The 19,836-nt window shown below is 38.7% G+C and overlaps 1 protein-coding gene across 1 annotated transcript in view; it reads left to right on the top strand.

Moving 5' to 3' along the window:
* The window catches only part of LOC120532063 (B-cell scaffold protein with ankyrin repeats-like), a 213,612-nt gene that overhangs the window by 69,916 nt on the left and 123,860 nt on the right, over positions 1-19,836 (top strand). Inside the window, exon 6 of the mRNA XM_039757970.1 lies at positions 11,593-11,716. Coding sequence (XP_039613904.1) covers positions 11,593-11,716 — 124 coding nt within the window. The remainder of the gene's footprint in view (positions 1-11,592; positions 11,717-19,836) is intronic.

Genomic DNA, 19,836 nt, shown 5'->3' with positions numbered 1-19,836 from the left:
GCTTTGGGCATACTGCTCAATTTCATAGGTAAGAAGTTCAACGAATTGATAAATCTCAAGTTATAATCTTCTTCTATAAAGCACATTAGTTTACACCCCTGAGATGTAACACACGGAGTTTGTCCGCTCTCGACGAGATATTTCATAAGGAAATAGCCGTCATACCCCTTAGAATTGTGAGCTATGAACGTGTAGTCTTGGTATTTCGGAGATCGATGTCTGTGGAAGAACTTTGCTACGCAGTCCTCACCGGCCCAACTCCAAGATTGACCGTTCCAATGCATGCAGTGGATGTAATTGGGGATTTGGGTTCCGTCATCTTGACGGCACTCAAAATCGTAGAACACGTAGTTTTCGTGGATCGGTCTTTGTGGTAAGCTTTGAATAAAACACTGATGATTTTCATCCGACTCTTTCACGACTGCTCTACAAACGCAGCAGTGTTTGGGTTGACACTTGTGAGGTTTTGACTCAGCATTCACAACGTATTTCTGGTTGCAGAGAGCGCAGACTTTATGGGTATCACAGAGGCTTTCAGACCGACGCGTCTTTTCATTAAATGTATGCGTTTTGTGGAGTTCGAAGCAAAACAGAAACAATGGCAATTGGTACATCGAAAAGCCTCCCCGTCAACCACTCGACAGTTTGTAGATAAACAGACGTTGCAGTGCTGCTCGCAACGATGTCGTGATGGATCAGAATATCCCGTGTAGCAGAAATCGCAGATGTAGTCAAACCCCAGAAAGCCTTTTAGATTCAAAATACCCTAATAATACTCACGGTGTAAAAACAAGAACGCCGTCTTTGGTTTTCGGCCCTGGGACTTTTCAAATTTTAATAGAGCGCTAATGTTCGGTGCCCGGTACCAAACGATAATTTTAATACCCATGAGCCTTTCAAATTTTTCTACATCTGAAAACGTTACTTTCTCATCCGTTGATAACCCGACCCTGATGTGCAGTCAACGAGCCTCTTGTTCACACAGTTTCTGATTGTTTCTGAACCTGTCGTTTAATACAGCCAGCAATCCCCTGGCAAAACAGCACTGATCATCCGGGTTGAAGGAGATCCATAGGTGCTTCTGTTTCTTTTGAACGATTATATCATTGAAAAGGGTACAGGCTTTACGCCTAGGAGGCCTTCCACCAGCCAGAATCCTGACTACCTGAACCATTAGCGTCAGACTGGAATTTGCTAAAATAGTGGCATGACTCTGCAGAAGTAACAAAATTTGATGAAAAAAGTCCTCGACAGAAAGCGTACCCGCCGGGGTTAGGGAAAAAACACTGGGGCTGAGAGATTCGGCATGTAATTCTAGTTGCACTAGATCCTGAGGATTCAAAGTGCTCGTAAAACTGTTTAAAATTTTCTGAAGGGTCTCGTGCATATGATGAAATACTTTGGTGAATGAATCAAGTGTGTAGGCCTCAGAAAAATTGAAGCGGTATCTAATCTCGATAATGTTAAATTTTGGACACTCCGTGATAGACAAATTATTTAATCGAGAGGTGGAGGGTTGAGGGGAGCTTACTGATGGCTCTGGAGACGAAGGATTCTCCGTATGTGAGGTAGAGGGTTGTGGAGAATTTACTGATGGCTGTGGAGACAAAGGATTCTCTGTATGCGAGGTAGAGGGCTGTGGAGAGTTGGTTTCAAGACTCAAGTTTACCCGGGACAAATTAGTCACTCCTGATCCTGTCTGAGGATGCGGGGGTGAATTACCCGACTCTGTTAAGGCCTCAACAGGCAAGTGTAAAGATGGGCCTTACTGGGCCCTGAGGTACCTGATGTACACGATGTACGTGAGAACCCTGAGGTAGAAGGTTGTGCGGATATTACATTCGTGTCTAGGGCATTAGGCGGTGGTGAAGATGTTCTGACCTCAGAAGAGGTATTCTTTAAAAGCTCAAGCAGAGCGTTAACTACGGCTATTTCATCAAAATTTAGAACCTGGAGCACATTGTTGATCAGGTCAAAATTGTCGATCGGATGTGTTACGGGAAATGGTGATTGAACAATTTCAGGAGATCGTTGAGGGCTGGGGATTTTAGGAGGCTTTATAGAATATTCGAGGTTGTCAGACATCTCTTTTAATAGTCTCAGGTTTTCACTGGACGGTCTTTTCCTACCTTTACGACCTGCAGGATATTCACACTCACTGTCTGTATCACTGACGTTGTGGTCACTGTCATTGCTGTCACTGCTGTCACTAGACCCGTTTTCAGGCATGACCTAAATTTAATCTAAGGTGACAGTTATGATCACAGAATATAATAATAATAATAATAATAATAATAATAATAGTAATTTGCGGTCAATGTTATTTTTCATGCAAAAAAGTAATATAAAGCATATCCTTTAATTTCGGGTTAGAACAATGTAAAAAGCATACATATTCATCAAATATAAGCACATATTGGGTGCGGAATTGTACATAGGACCCTCTGATTCTACAAATTGCTGCAGTAACAGGCCAAGGTTTTCAGTGAGCTCTTGCAGCCTTTCTCAATGTTCATGTTCAGGCCGAAGGGAATAACGAGAGCCGAGGTCATAGTGAGTCGTTGTCAGCGAAGGGGACACCCGCTGATGCTGTCAGGGGGATGAGAGTAGGTCTTGGTGTGCCTCATTTCTTTCTCTCTGGATGTGCCTATTGCTTTGGCAAGATGACAAAAGAATCTGTCTGTGAGATGAAAAAAGCCTGGAGCCGCAAGTCATAAAGCAAAGATGAGATATTTTAATTTCATGTTCATATTAAAATCAGAACAAAATGCTTCGCTTTTTAGGCTTTTGGCAGGGATCACACGTCCTCCGGAGAGAGGTCTGGGAAGTGTGGGGGACTGGGAAGTGTGGGGAGGCCGACTGTCAGGTGCTGCCTCACTCCAGGGACCGAGGCAGGCCCTTCAGGCCGGCAGGGTACAAATGGGAATGTACTCGAACTGGTGCAGGGCCAAGGTGGCAATCTGCCTGGACTTGTCAGGACACGCCACAGGCATGTTTGGGATTGTGCTAGGGAGAGGGGGACCAAGGCAGACCCCGGGCATGTCTGGGCTTGTCGAGGAAAAGGCTGTAACATGCCCGGGCTTGTCCTGGGGAGAGGGGGCCGTGGTGAGTTCAAGCAGGGGGCAGACATCCATCAAACTGACCGCTGACAGTTTATGGCGCCAAGCTGGTGCAGGTCGGGTTCAACAAGGGGGCAGACTTCCATCAAACGGCCCGTTGACAGTTTATTGAACCAATCAGGTGCAAGGGGCGGGGTCAAGGCAGAGTTTGGGCGGGGACAGGGAGCCCTTGACCAATCTGCCGTCAGGGGGAGGGGCTAGATCATGTGGAGGAGTGGGCCGGGGAATTCTGGTGTGACGTCATTGGGGGCGACGGGCCGGGACTTCCAGTCTTGTGTCATCGGGGCGGGACTTAAAGGTCATTAATCATTTTGATTGACAGCTCTAATTGCGATTTTGACACATACCCCCTGCCTATAACTACTGAAACACTACTGCACAAAACACTCAAGCCCAGTTAATTTAGGATTTTCCACTTATAAGCTTGTAAGCTTTTTGCTTATATTTTTAATTTTTGGTGCCTGGGTGTTTTAGATCAAAGGATCTCAGTCTCATAAACATCCACATCTACATTGCCAAGTCTAAATTGGATATGTGTGGGTGTGCAAATCATCTGATGTATCTAACGAAAGATAAGTATCTAATCTATTTTTTAGTTTCCAGCATGCTCTTTCTTGATATTTCCAGGCAGGCTAGGTCCAGACCACCCAGAAATATCAGATTAAGTGTGATGAAAATTAAGTAGATAGATAGATAGATAGATAGATAGTGTGGAGGACTGCCGGCTTCATACTCCGGTCCTCCCCCCTAGGCCGCCAGGAAGAGCTCTCCTGACAGCGGGATCGTGCCCCGACTTCCAGCAGGGCATCATGGACCTTGGAGTGTTTTTACACAGCCCTGCTGGATACCTTGGGGGCCGCTGGGAGTCGCTGTAGGGGGGCTCGTGGGCTCATCTGTGCCCTATAACCCGGGAGTACGTCACAGTCACGTGACAGGAAGAAACAACGTGATCCCGGGTTGAAGAACAGGACTGTTTACCCTGACCCGAAAGGAATAAGGAACTGTGGACTGATTGGGAAGGAACACCTCCGGGTCAGGGTCATGGTGTATAGCTTTACCTCAGGAGACCTATAACCAGGGAAAACTAAGATTAGTTTAGATAAAGTAGTTTGAGAGACTCAAAGGTAAAAAGAAAAAGAGAAAAGACTTAAGGTGATGCAAGATATGATCTAGAACTTGTTTTAGCAGAGAAAAAAGGAAAGAGATGATGTATAAAATTTGTTGGTGTTCCACGCAGGAAAGCTACATTTCATTGCCAGATTTTATTAGAAATGGTAGGTGATGTATTATTTCTGCAGTACATCAGCATTTCATATGTTCGGGGGTTTTCTTTTCTCATGAAAATCTTGTGCTTATCAGTAAAGCATCGCTGAACGGGCACCATCAGTGATGACTTGACTTTTTTTCATTTATCCAGCCAATAAGAGGCAGAGAGGAAGAGCAGTGCTGAGAACTTGGGGTTCTTAAGCCAAAAAGTTCCCAAAATGTCTCAAAAATGTCCACTAAAGGGGGGAATCGTCAAACCCCAGCTCATCACAAAAAGGGCAAATGCAGAATCTTTATAAATAGGAGATTTATTATCAACAAAAATCAACCAAAAATAAGCTAAAGGGAGTGCAAGAGGCCAAATATGTTGCCTGAAACAACAAAGGCAAACAAAACAAAACAAAGGCCAAAACTAACAATGTCCCAATACAGAAATCCAAAGAAATGTCGAAAAACAGAGCACAGAGGTCAAAAGTCCAGTAATTCAGGAACACAGAAGAATCACAATAGAAATTCACCAATGCCAGTGTATTCAATGAACCACAAGGAGCCGGTAGTCCTTCTGACGGTGATGTGAAGGTGGCCCTGCCTCTTGGGAACCACCTACAAAATATATGGTACATAGAAAGAAGATATATACATACAAAAACTGTGTGATCATCAAAGTTAACATAAAAAATGAACAAAAAAGGCATAAATGAGAAATCTGGCTGAAACATACTTAGGCCTTTTACAGCCTTGAAGGTGGAATACAGTTAAAACACTTGTGGGTGTCTGCATTCCTAATAAAAGACTATAGAATGGGTTTCCTTTCACATTGACATCACACTGCCTAGGTTTTACCCTGTTGTGGGTCCTGCTCTGGGGTTTTATTTTTTGTCTCTTTTCTTTGTGGTTATTTTCCTGTAGTGTTCTGTTTTAGACAGATGTTCATCACATATTTCTCTATAATTAAGCTGGGTGTGTGCTAATGCCAGTTATACACTGTAGGATGCCATTTCAGGGCCAGAATGGGAAACCGATTCTTATGTTCTGCTGTAGTTCCTTCTTTCTTTCTTTTTTTTAACTCTTTTGCATTTTATTTTCACCTCTTTCCCTGCATTGTCTTATTTTTGTTATTTTCTCATTATTGATATTTATTTTCTTTTAGTGTATGTTTTATGTTAATTATGTCCTTGCAGACTTTTGTTAATGACTTTGTTAATTATTTTAGTGTGTTTGATTAGAGTTGGATGATACTCCTAATTAGTTTCCAAGACTCTGCTTAGCACTGGTTTCTGTTTAAAGAATTTTCAGTCACAACTTTGATGAAATGGCATTAGGTTTAATGGTGTTCCTGCTCCTCTTTTTTGTTCCTACTTTTTATTAAGGTTTTGCAGTCTTTGACCGTTTCATGTTGGTATCTGTTTCATTCCCAGCAATACAGGGGTCAAAAAGGAAAAAGGAACCCTCTTATCTGAATTGTCCATCTCAAACTGTTTTAGACAAAGAGAATTTTGAACATTTTGGCTAACTTAACTTGTGCCCAAAAATAGACATACTTGGTCAGCATTTAGAAAATCATTCCAACTTTTTGGCATTTAGTGTTAGGTTCTGCTGCATCATAGTTACTGAAAGATATATTTGAAATCTGGACTAGTCATGATCTTGTGGACATTTTACATTCTTCTTATTTTCATGTGGGATTTCTCTTGGTATAACTCTTTTTTACCACATCTTAATCATGCTTTTGTTGTTATTTGTTTATTCTAAATTGGTCTTGTATGAGTGTAGCCAGATGGACTGGTGTCCAAATAAGCGTTGCTCACTTATTTACAGCTGATGATTTAAAATGGATGAGGAAGAGCACATGTACATTGTAGGTGGCACACAGGATGGATGGACACACCGGTAGGGAGTCGGGACAGAAAGGCATCCTGGCTGAGAAAGGGAAGGAGGTCGCACCCAGACAAGGCTTCCCTAATGGAAGGACAGACATCCCAGCCAGAGAAGAAGATGGTTCCTTACCCAGACAAAACACAGACAAATGGACAGGCATCCCAAGCAGGCACATGTGTAACACAGGGTAGGACTGTCTCTGAGGGGTGTTTAGTCTACCCAAGCACTAGAAGGCAGTAGCCTGCCATATCGGCACCCACTTGGAAAGCAGCAGGGTACCCTGGGAGTTATAGTCTGGCAGCACAGCCCTGCTGGGGTCCATAAATGCCGCGAGAGGGCTCTGCAGGTAGATATACCCCCTGTTATACGGGACTCCCGTTGACCCGGAAGTACTTCTAACTAACAGTACTCCCAGGTCCTCAATAAAAGGGACTGCACTCTCTTGTCCAGGCAAGTCAGAACTGGGAGGAGGGAATGCTACACTTGACTGGAGGTGGGCAGTGCAATGGAGAGAGGAGAGGTGAATTGGAGGGGAGATTACTTGTGCTTTTGTTTTGTGCATCAATTTAGAGGTATTGTGTAATAAACACACAATTTATTTGAACCTGGGACTTTCTGGTTTATTTGTGTTTGGGTTTTAGGGCTCACTGGTGCCCCGCTTCCATCACAACATGTATCTTTATTTTTAGCAATGCTTTGAATGTCAACTAGCTATTAAAATTAATTATTTTTATATAAAAATGACATTACACGAAAGTGTTATGTTCTGCCACAAAACTTGCTTTTTTGTTTTCTCTGTAGAATTTTTTTGGTCAGTTTTCTTTGAAATGTGTCTTTTATTTTGTATTAATTTGAAGGGCAGCAGTGGTTTTCCTTCCAAGCACTTTCTAAACTTGCAACCAATTACTGCTGTTAACAGAACCTACTTCTTTTTCATTAATTTTAAGTGACTTGCCTCTGAAGATTCAGAAATCTTAATTGCTTGCAGACAAACCATAATGAGTTGCAAAGCAATCCAACATAGGATTGGCTAACTTTGAGGTAAAAAGAAATATTTAGAGATTGTGAAACTTAAAAAGCAAGCCAATTAAAATAAAGACAGAAGAGGCATGTACTATTAACAATATACAGTATATTATTACTAGTTAAGACAAAAAAGAAAATTTGCCTCCACTGTAGCTCTCCAGGATGTAAGTTGACACCCCTGCTTTAATGTAATGACCCACCTATGTCAGTCATGTACAGTACTTCAGCCATGTCATGAGAAACCTGTTAGGTATTTACCCTCGGGTGCTGAACAGAAGGCTCTAAAAAATGTTACTTTTGTGCTATTTCAACTATTAGATTTGCTTATGTTTCTGAATTTAGGATAGGAATTAGCTTGGATTTTTTACGATTCCTTTTCCGTATTGGTATCTTTGATCATACATTTTGCATTTAGCATTTTGTTGTATTTGTATTCCTTTTTAAAAACATTTTCTTTAATCTTTTATATGTTGGTTTCTTGTACCTTTTATCTTTGGTTATGTCTACAGTCTTGAAACCCTGAAAGGAGAAGCCATCCATCCATCCATTATCCAACCCACTATATCCTAACTACAGGGTCACGGGGGTCTGCTGGAGCAAATCCCAGCCAACACATGGCACAAGGCAGGAAACAAACCCTGGGCAGGGCATCCAGTCCACCTCAGTGAAAGGAGAATCAAAGAAGAGAATTAAAACAAAACTGAGTCCCATTATGAACAATGCTGCAAATCCTCTCTCTGACACACTTATTATTTTTAGCCAACAAATTATTCAACAGAAGTGTGTCAAAAACACGACTGGTGCTTCTTTATGCCTCACTGTGACTGTGACAGCCAAGTCAGAAGGTTTTTTTTTTCTTTCTTTTTAGACGATGTGTTTTCAGACCATATACATATATATAGAGAGAGAGAGAGAGAGAGAGAGAGAGAGATTATATTTATCCATCCATTAGCCAACCCGCCATATCCTAACTACAGGGTCACTGGGGTCTGCTGGTGCCAATCCCAGCTAACACAGGGCACAAGGCAGGAAACAAACCCCGGGCAGACACAGGGAGAACATGCAAACTCCACGCAGGGATGACCCGGGAAGTGAAGTATATACAGTATTTATGTCTCTAATTATTGATGCATTTAATTATTGAAATAACTTCTGTAAAAAGCCAAATGTCCCACTGGGGGACCAATAAATAAAGTTCTTTCTAGGCAATATTTCAGTCGTTTATCTTCTGTCACTTTGGTTTGTAATTTAAAAACCTTTTTTTTTTCATTTTGTTTATCCATAACGTGGTGTGTAGAGCTCACACTAAATCATGGCAAACGGACAAAAGTGGAAATGTGACACACTAAAAAATTCAGATCCACCAAACTGTGCATAAGCTAACTTCCATGCACTTCCACTCCATAAAGTGTGAAAATTAATGCACATGCATGCGCCTGCTGTCCCACCCAGTCTCCTCCCAGAAAAATGCACATTTTAATAATCAAATCAATATAAATATTTCCTTCCCCGTTCAGTGTTTGGTTAAAAGACAATGGCAAAAGCATGTGAAAAAACAGAATTTCATCAAATGTGAAGTGGAGGTTATAAAAAACATACTATTTGTTGGCTTAAGCAGTGGTATAAACAACCAAAAGGAAGTTAATCAAATAGGAACATAGTGAAAAAATGTTGAAATGTCCACTTTAATCTCATAGTTTATTTTGTCATTAAAGTAGAACGTTGTAAATTTAATCTTAAAATCTCTGGTCCCATTGTAACTAAAGTAGCACATCAAATGCTTTGTACAGTGGCGTAGCTAGAATTCATGCTGCTCAGGGCGGGGAACTGCTTCAATTTGCCACCCTCCAACATATCTGAATATGTTAACCTATTTAAATAGAAAATGAAAATGATGTATAGAGAAAAATTAAGGTACATTTTGAAAAGATGTATTCATATATAGAGAAACAGCAATAATTTTTCACATATAATCATTTATAAGGATCAACTAGACAAGAATATAGTATAGATGCACATGTTGTGTACAAGTGATAGGTGGGGATGTTTTCTGCGCAGAGCAAGAGCGCATTCAAATTGATAATGAAATTAAATTATAAATTGTAAATGAGTTATCTTCTTAGAAATTATTATCGGTAAAATGTTTATGTTTATTTTTGTTGTTGCCTCATAAATTTCAACTGCTGTGTCTGATGCCATCACAGAAGGACAGTCTGAAAATTATTTTTGAAGCATTTGTGGATAAAAATCATAGAATATAACATTTTTCATTCATGAGTGATATTTTTCCGAACCCTGCTGCTTACACACGAATTGTACTGAGCCTTTTTGCCAATAATGCTTGTCCCCAAAAATATGCGGCCCGGGGTGGACCACCCGGTTTGCCCGTCCCTAGCTACATAATTGGCTTTGTATTGTATGTGTTCTTCTATATGCTCCATGTGTGTGAATCATTATGTGCTTCTTAAACGGGCTTTCTCTTACATCGACAGGACACAGAATACATTACATTCATGATATTACAGCTCTCTGAACAATTTACATACTAAGATGTATGCTTGATATCATTTTCATGATGAAATGAAATAAAGGATGTATTAAACAAGGGGGCATGATGGCACAGTGGTAGCAATTAGTTGGCACCCCAGTCCAGTGATTGTTCCTGCCTCCCACAAGATGCTTGCTGGTATGTGTGAGACCCTTAATGAAATAATTTAATGCAGCAGTACTGTCTCTTTCAAATTGACCAACCCCCAATTTCCATGTCCTTCCTTTTCTTTCTCCACGTAACCAATCACCACAGAATAAGCTCTTTAATGTCTGACCATCTGTAAGCTTAGAATGCTGATTCTTCAAAGCTTTTTAGGAACACTGAAATATCTTCGTAGGTCATGTTTAATTTTTCCATCCATCTATCCTCCAGTCCCAGCAAGCATACAGTACAAGGCAGGACCAATCCCTGGATGAGGCGCCAGTCCATCGCTACCGCTGCGCCACTGTGCACACGCGTTTAATTATTAACAGTATACATTATTTAAATGAAATTAAAAAGTTATCCTTATAATGTAATATACATACTTTACTGCATTTCATCTTAAAAATGATATCAAGAGCTCCAAGAAGATAGCTCTTGGAAATCCAAAGTGATTTAGAAGCTAGTCGTCATCATCTGTAAATACGCACTCTCTTCTATTGAATTGAATTGAATTACTTTATTGTTATTTTATGATACAATGAGATTCAATATGCAAATCCACCATAAACTTATTGTCCTATAAAATAATAATAATACAATAAAAAACAATGAAAAATATACAATATGAAAGCACAAGTACAATATACTGTACATGTACATATAGTGCAAGATAGTGCAAATGGTTCATAAAGTGGCTCAGGTTGTGCAATATTACAACTGCAATGCAAGTTTACAATGAGGTAATTGTGCTTATAAGTACAAACAGTTCTACCAGGAGAACTTGATGGACTGATTGAGTGTGTTTATAGCTCTTGGGATGAAGCTGTTTCTGAACCTCGAGGTTCATGCAGTAAAAGGCTCTGAAGCATTTGAAAGCATTTGGAGAAATTCAAATAGACTGTGCGCATGGCTGAGGCAGCGTGTGCTATAAATGTTCTCCAGGGTAGAAACTGTATCCCAATAATCCTCTGCGCTCAAAACCCGCCATAGAGCTTTCCGATCAGCTGCTGTACAGCTGTGGTTTCACACTCAGATACAGTGGGTTAAAATACTCTGAGTTGTGCAATGAGAGTAACAATGCTAAAGCAGCTATGGTATTTGGAATAGTTTGGCCATTCTGTGGACCATTATATTATTATAGGTTGATGCCTTAAATTTATGAACGATATGTGGTTAATTTCAATGTATTTGATAAAGCCGTGTCAGGGATGTGAATCTAAAAAAGAAAGGGAAACCACAAAGGAAATGTTGCATTGACCCTGGTTGCCACCAGTTTGCAAAACCAAACAAAAAACGTGTATGCAAGGCAGGGAGCTGGTGTGAGAATGTGCATTGCTATATGCCACGAGATGTGAATGTGGAAACGGGTTTACTCAACATTTTGGTGTGTACGCATCGTTTATACATGAGGCCCCTGGTGTTGGTCAGGGTTTTTTTTTAATGAAGGTTTTCCTTTTTTGTGATAAGTTGTAACAGGAAGAGTATCCTCTAAATGTAAAAAGGTAAAAAGAAAGGTGAATGTGGTTGATGTACCATTTATTTTTTATTTCAGAAGGAGCATTGCTGCATTTCAGTTATCCATATTGTGCCTTCCTCTTTTTTCTGTAGGCTTTAGGGGTTTCATCAACAAAGGAGCTTGACCATCTTCTCACTTCTTCACTGAAGAACAGAATGCCAGCCAGTGGTTTAGAGATTTTTCAGACTCACTACAATCAAAAAAGTAATATTCCAGGTGAGGGGAAAAAATTGTTCTTTATCCAGTTCAGTTTACATTACCTGTTGTTTCATCTGCAAAACATCTCCTTTCTCACTATCTCTGTCTTTCTCTCCATTCTATTCTTGCATCTGTTTTTTCCATTACACTTTGTTTCTCAGTGTCTTTCTTTTAATCTTTATTATTAGTCAATATTGTTACTCCTGACAGATATTTTGACGTTGTCCACCTCTGAAAATTCTACTCTGTAATTGCCCAGGGTTCTCTTAACTTTGTCCTGTCCAGGTTTCTTTTCTTTAATGGTTGCTGCATAATCTCTAATTTGATCAGTAAATGTTTCATTACATTTGCTGGCATTCACATTTTTCTGCATATCAAACGGTTCCCTTTAATTTTTACCAACCACCGCTTCTTTTCCACCTTTACTGTCTTCTTTTTTCCACCTTTTTCTCATGTTCTTCTGTATGTCTTGAAATTGGCTGAAATGTAATTTTTTTGCTACTTTCCTCAATATATTTCGGGTTACTCTATACTCCCAAAATATATTTGATGTGGATTCTTTTTGCATTTCCTCATTAAAAATTATGCACTGTTTGCTATCCTTCTGTTGCATATCATTAATTGTGTTGAAACACATTACACACTGATATGTCTTAATATCTAACATTTGTATCCTTTTGTCAGCTACAGTGGTCTGTTGCTACATTATTTCTGATATTGTTTCAAAAATAATATATCTGCATGCTTGTCCTCTCCTACTGTACTCCTTCCACTGTTACCACACTTATTTTTCTTTGGTTGTTCTCTCCATGTGTTTTCAGACACCTATTTATACTTTTATATTAATCCAATAATTCAAATGGTTTTGTTTTTTTTTCTTGATGGACTGAATGCTGTAAACCTATTATAGAGGCCTGCCAAACATCATATAAGTGTGTCCTTGCTGTGTTATTAACCTCAGACAATCAGGTTTTGGAGATGCACATGTAAACACTCGCACTTTGAACATCAAAGCACCCAAAGGTGTCTGCTCAGTTCATGTAAATTTATTAATTAGTCATAATTGTGCTTCCTAAAATCTGTCATCAGGTTTGACAGTGCAATGGTGATAAGTCAAAACCCAAAATGAGAAAGCCTAAAAGTAGGTAGTTACAATTGTTGCTGAAAGGCGCAACAGCAACAGTTTTCCCTCAACAAAAAACATGACTAAGGACTTTAGAAAGTCTAGGTTATGAAACTGCTGACATTTTGGTGTTGTTGAAAAAAGAGTGAAAGTTCACATCACTGATTATCTCTCATGGTCCCACAACATCACACATCTTGTTCAACAGAGCCTTCACTTTTGGAAACCACTGAAAAGAGCCCATCATATGATATTGTAACATTCAATGCCATTTTATCAGACACAAAGTTTTAATCTGGGGCCATTAAACTGGAGCCACAACTAGATGTGAGCAGTATAATGGTACAGTTCTTAGTCCTATTGCCTCGCATCTTTTGAGTTTTGAGTTCATGTCCTGACTCAGATCACTTTGGCTAACATTATGGCACTGCTGAAGAAGGCACAGCAACAGCTGTTTTTCCTAAGAATGTTAAAAAAAAAACCTGGCCTCCTTCAACAGGTGCTGCTGGCCTACTACCACTGCACCACTGAGACTATCTTAACCTTTTGTATGCATGTGTTGTATCTTAGCTACATAGCAGCTGATCGGAAAAATTTATAGTGGCTTGTATCGAGGGCACAGAGGATTGTCAGTGTGCAGTTTCCAGCCCTGGAGGACATTTATGGCACACACTGCCTCAGGAAAGTCACCAGCATCTGCATAATTCCACTCACCCATGCCACAGTCTATTCAAACTTCTCCCATCTGGCAAATGCTATAGAGCCTTTCATGCACAGACCTCAAGGCATAGAGACAGTTTCATCCCAAGAGCTATAAATGAGCTCAATCCGTCCATTATCTGTTTGCACTATAATTAAAATTAATTCTCTGTAAATGTGCACTACAACCATAATATTGCTCAAACTGAGCAACTTTATGAACCTTTTGCATTATTTGCACTATATGCATATTGTGGACTTGAACCCGGACACAGACAGATGGACATCGTTGGATCCACCACACACTGTTTATTTACAAATATTTACAATCACGTGCACCTCAAACCCCAGTGCCTCCAGCACTGTTTCCCCAATGTCCAGGCCTCTCAGTTTCAATGCCTCTCTCTCCTTTTGTTTCACACAGATAGATAGATAGATAGATAGATAGATGCAAACTCCATGCAGGGAGGACCCGGGAAGTGAACCCGCGTCTCCTAACTGCAAGGCAGCAGTGTCATTGGTGCCTAGAGTGTATCTTACCAGTATTGGATGCAAAATATTGCCATCCCGCCTGAGGGCCCACTTCCATACACATGGCTAATTTAGAGTTAGCAGCTATCCTGCTTTGCATGCTGTATGTCTATGGAGATGTAGAGGTTGCCCGAGACTTCAGAAGGATAGACAGACTAAATATGGGAAAGAATTAGATATGGGACTCATACCCAGGATGCTGGATCTGTCAGATGGCAGCATTTTCCAAAACTGAAAATAAAGAAGACCCAAACTTTCACCTTTAAATCTTAAAACATCATTTGATCTTGTCAATTCCTTTAAATGGTGAGTGTAATACATGTCAGAAAAATAGGATATAACCTTTGTGGTGGCATAAATTGATTCTCTTGATATTGGTAAAGTATATTTGAATGCTGCAGAATATTGTAACAGATGCAGGTTAACTCTTCATGATACACTCATAAAAGTAACAGTTCTTTAATGTTTAATGGCACTTTACAGGATGTTGGTGCTAATCGTAAAACTATTGCCTGACAAAATAAAATTTAATTCTGAGAAGGATTCTTTACATATGAAGTTGGTTGGACCTTAACATAGGCTGTTGATACTGCAGCAAAAGTCACTTTTAAAATCATGACTCCACTAGTATTTTATAAAACAACTATTATCTATTCATGGTAATTTATGGAGCTTTTTACTGATCTAAATACTGTATATAAAGGTTTTTTCCTTCATTTGAATGGCTCGTTGGGGGAAACACAATGGTTCTCTTATGGCATCACCCTGAAAAACCACTTTGGCACCTTTATTTGTAAGAGTGTATAAGGGAATAGGCTTTTTCATTAAGACAATTTTCTATGCTGAAACAGGTTATAGAATTGTCTAGTATTTTGTTTGTGTTGTGTACACACATTTCTTTTTGTTCATTAAGACACAATTAAAATCTCAACATATTAGCATGGTTTAGGGAAAAAAAAAACTTTCTTTTGTCAGAGTTACATTTATTTCAGGGCACTTTACACTTTCCACAACCTTAATGGCTTTTAGATAAGGCACTTTTTTAATGAGTTGGGGGGACACATGTAGTATTACAGGGTTTGAATCCTGAATTTAATGATCAGTGTTGTGTGGAGTATGTTTCGGATGTTTTCCTCCTTCATCACCAAATGTGTACTAATTGAGCTGTTTAGTGATTCCAAAAAATCCCATTCTGTGTGTGTGTATAAGAGGGCTCTGAAAATAAACTGGTGCCCTTTGAAGCCTGCTTTGTGCTCAGCGCAGTCAGAACAGGCAAACCTGATTTATTAAATGTTTAATATGTTGATTTCTCCATAAGAACAGGTAAGAGGCTGTTATAGTCGCCATTTGTAAACTGCTATTAGTAATCTATGAATTGATGTTATTAACAATACTAATTTATTATTGGAAGCTGTAAAAATCTTGAAATATATTTTTGTTATTTTGCAAGATTTATATCAAATTGAAAAGGCTAAGAATATATTTTATAACATGTATCATATTTCAGGAAGTTAAATATCACAAACTCATTTATGACACCAAGTCCTGAGAAGATGAACAGGAATTAAAGGATATACAATGAAGTATTACTTAAATATGTGGAGGGTGGAGGCAGTAAGAATGAATCAGGAGAACCAAAGACAATTTGGGGTGCCAATGGGGCCACAACATTTAGTGCTATCGTCCACAAAATAGAACAGAAATAAGCATGTGGTGGCGCAGTTGAAAACAGGTGTAAAATCTGTCCTCTTAGCCTCAATGCCTTTTCTAAGCAATTGGCTCTCTCAGGCAAGTCTGTGTCGGGAAGCTTGTGCATGCACAATGATGTTCCGTCAACTGAGACTCCATCCTCCATGAGCTCTCACCTTTATACTGTCCCAACCTAAGAGGTGTGGTTTACTTGTGTGGGGGCATGACTGGGTTTCCCTCCATGTGCGGTTTCTCTAAGTTAGGGAAGAGAAAAGAGAAGATATGGTTAGCATTGGCACCCCATCCTGTCCCAGTAGGTTATTGTATACCTTGTCCGAGCCTGTAAGGTGATCCTCAAATGCCCATACGTGAAATATGCTTTATAAATAATTATAGCTTCTGCTCCATTAACTTACAAAAGGTTATAGGGAACAATATACTGTATAATGCTGCTGAAGAACAACATGCCCTGTAATTAAAGATTCCAACAATTCCGAACACAACCTGTTCTCAGCACCACCATGTTCAGAAAATGATTTAATAATTTACATTCTTGATTAATTAAATACATTCTGAATCACTGAACATGTATTTAATGTAGGGTTTGAGAAATAAATCGATCAATTTATACTAAATCAATGCTAATGATTTATTTTTTGAGAAGATAATTCAGCTTTCTGAATTGCAATCTGTTCTATGTAGAAATCGTGATGCTAACTATCAGAATGCTTTCTACGATGTATTAATGAAAAATTAATTAACACATTTTAATATGATAACTGCATTAAATGTTCAGGTACCCAATATATACAGTATTGTGGGCATGAATAATTGCTGATCACATTTCCTACTTTATTGTTTATTTCCTATGATATACTGCAACTTCTGTAAGAAGGTCACCATGTGCTTTGCACCCTTCTGAATAGTGCATTGTCCTCTCTTCAGGATAAGACTTTTGGCCTAAACATTCAACATTAGATATTTTGGATATCTTTAGACTAACTCTAAACATGCCATAACAAAACTCTTTACCAAGAGAAAAGGAAATAACTGAAAATAGAAGCATTGTGTCTAATTAAATACTTTCAAATACCTCTTGAAATTAATTTTTTACACCCAAGACAAATTGTTAATAAAAATGGTGACACTTATAGCTTAAGGTATAATCACTGCAATTATAAAATGCATTACAGGTCAATTCAACATGATACACAGCCATGTTCAAAGGAAATAACATTCTTCAATAGTCTTGCTATTTTTAATAATAAGTAATTTTTATTAGCATAATTTATAAAATATGTATAGGCTATTAATAGTTGTTTATAATGAACACCTAAACAAAAGTATTACCTCATGTATTTTTGAACTTGTACCAGACTTATTCTGGGCAATCCAAAACTCAATATTGTTTTAAAAATGTGGTAAAAAGTAAGAAAACATATGTGCATGTTGTAACATTCAGGTGTACTCCAAAACTCCTGTAACTGATTTGAAAGTTGAACCATTTTATTTTTGTTTTAGTTGTTTCACTAGTCATCACTTTTTTGTTTATTAAGTTTATGTAACACTAAGACATATTCAAAAATAAAAACAACGCTTGAGCACAATTACATGCATTAATAGGCTACATTAATTACATGCCTTTTATGAGAACTTTATAGTGTCATGTAATTAAGAACATGGCCTAAATAGTCTTGTGGAAACTCAAAAGCTTTCACAGACAGGAGATACCAAATCAAATGATTTAAAAGTGATAAGTGATTTGTTCTTTTTCTTTCTTTTTTTACTTTTACAATTAACTTACCTCAAGGTAGGCTCATATACCACAAGTGTGGCTTGCATATATACACCTCTCCATTTTTCCCTTAGGAGTGGATGTTGGACAAATAAAACGATAAATGATACAACAATGAAAGTTTAAACAGTAAACTAATTTATCACTGAGGTCAAATAAAACGTTTCTTTGTTTGAAGATAAATGAGTTTGCAAACTCACCAAAGCTTTTTAATGGGAGATTTTGAAATTTCAACAACATATAAAGCATGCTCTATTTTAGATGTTTCAATGAAAAGTGAAGTTTCCTGTCAAATTCTCTTTATAAATACAGTATATTGAAATGAATTACCTGGAATATGTTGCAAAGATGGAACAATCAAATTATCATCATTTGAAGACTTACCAGTACCTAATGAAAGTTAAAATTTGATTTACACCTGGACTCGGAACATTTTCAAGTGCTATTAGAAAATATGATAGAGTGTTGCAAATTACATCATTTAATGCAAAAAGAATATTTAAAAGCAATTTCATGCTAAATTTTTAAGTACAATGGGCTACACAGCTAGTTTAAAATATATGTGTCTAAACTTTGCCCCCTTATAAATGCTGTTTATGCCATTTATGCATCCATTTTCTTAACTATTCAATCAAGGTGAAGTGCAAGTTATACTTTTAAATTGCTCTTTACTGTAAATTTCTACACTTATACATACAGAGAAAAAAGTACAAATCCAATACTAGCTGTTTTCACTGAGAATACAGCAAACTTTTGTAATATTAATTCTCAGAGTATGCTGAAAATCCTGTGTTTTTCACCTCTGATTCAAGTGATAATTTTGATGTTTATCCGTAAGATGATTTCTTCTATTTCTCTTAAGTCTATTTCTCTCTTACTGTTATTTGTCCATTCTGATGATCTTCCACAAATGGCAGTGATGTTAGGAAGCTCTCAGTGATTTGTCTTTCCTCCAGTGTCAAATCGTTCTTATTACTCCTCTCCTTTTTGGTAACATGGACTTTGATTCCTAATATTTGTGGTGAAGTGAGATAGAGGTCAGTGGCAGTAAAAACACAGAGGCAGTGCAGACCCCATGAGTGTAGGTGTGTGAAAGAAAAGGGAATTGAGGGAATTGGCTGATTCCATTTAGAATGCTCACAGGTGGTTGATGCAGCTGTTTCTCATCAGGAATCAGAGGTTTGTTTGGCACACTTGGGGATAAAAGGGGTCTGGGAACAATAATCACGGGAAAGGAAATAAAGGGAGTAAAATCAAAGAAGAAATTGAGATCTTGATTGGGGTTGGGAACAGGTAGAGTGGACAGGAAGCACGGTAGTCTGAGAGGATGGCTTCCTGGGGCAAACTGCTCCTGTCGAGTATTCAGGAAGCAGTAGTGGCCATTGGGTTTTGGAAATCATTCTGTGGACTCCGAAGGATGGTGGTGTGACAACAGAGCTGGGCTTTGGGTGTCCCAGTGGTGACCAGTCGAGGTGGCAGTGGTGCAGGCCGTTTTAATTGTTGACTGTGCATGCCAGAATCTCTGTTCCCTGCTGAGGAGACCTAATGGGTGAGCTGGGCCTGAGAGAAGTGAAAACAGACACCGAGGCTCAGGTGGAGAAGCACACAATTTTATTCTTTTATTTTAACTCTGATCTTAACTAATTGGCTTTATTTGAATTTTAAGTTCCTCAGAATTTATCACAGGTTATTTATTTATGAAGATACTTTTTTATTGATTGAAAATTAGTTGGAGAATAAAAGCACTTTGCAGCAGCTATTGTTGTTTATGTGTCCTCATTGCCCAGTCTATCCTTGGTTTACATCTAACAATGTCCCGAGTTCAAGGATATTATGCCAGTTGTTGGCAGCCCAGGTATCACAATAATATATAATATTTCATTTATTTGAATGGGTTGAACAATGACACAGTGGTTAGCTTTACTGCTAAAGCTCCAAATATGTATTTTGGCATAGACATGGTTTAGGTGGAGTTTGTATGTTCTTTGTTCAAGTGGGTTTTTCACTGGATAATCAAGTTATCATTTCACATCACAAAGCCATGAAGATTAGATTAACTGGCCCAGTATGAGCACATTTTTTGGAAGATTGTACCCGGCAGCGGAGTTGTGCTTCATCTAGTGTTAGTTCATGCCTGGTACTCAAATACCACCCTCTTGTACCGACGACTGGGATAAGTGGGTAATAAAATGGAGTGATATATTTGTGTGTTAAAAATGTGACTATCTGTGCTACTCATCCAAAACAAGGTGAAATTTAAGTAATCAATGTGGACCTCAGTGTATTCAGCGTTAAAGTCTG

The sequence above is a fragment of the Polypterus senegalus genome, chromosome 7, assembly GCF_016835505.1.
Source record: "Polypterus senegalus isolate Bchr_013 chromosome 7, ASM1683550v1, whole genome shotgun sequence".
Lineage (NCBI taxonomy): Eukaryota > Metazoa > Chordata > Cladistia > Polypteriformes > Polypteridae > Polypterus > Polypterus senegalus.
This window is presented reverse-complemented; position numbering and strand designations above follow the sequence as displayed.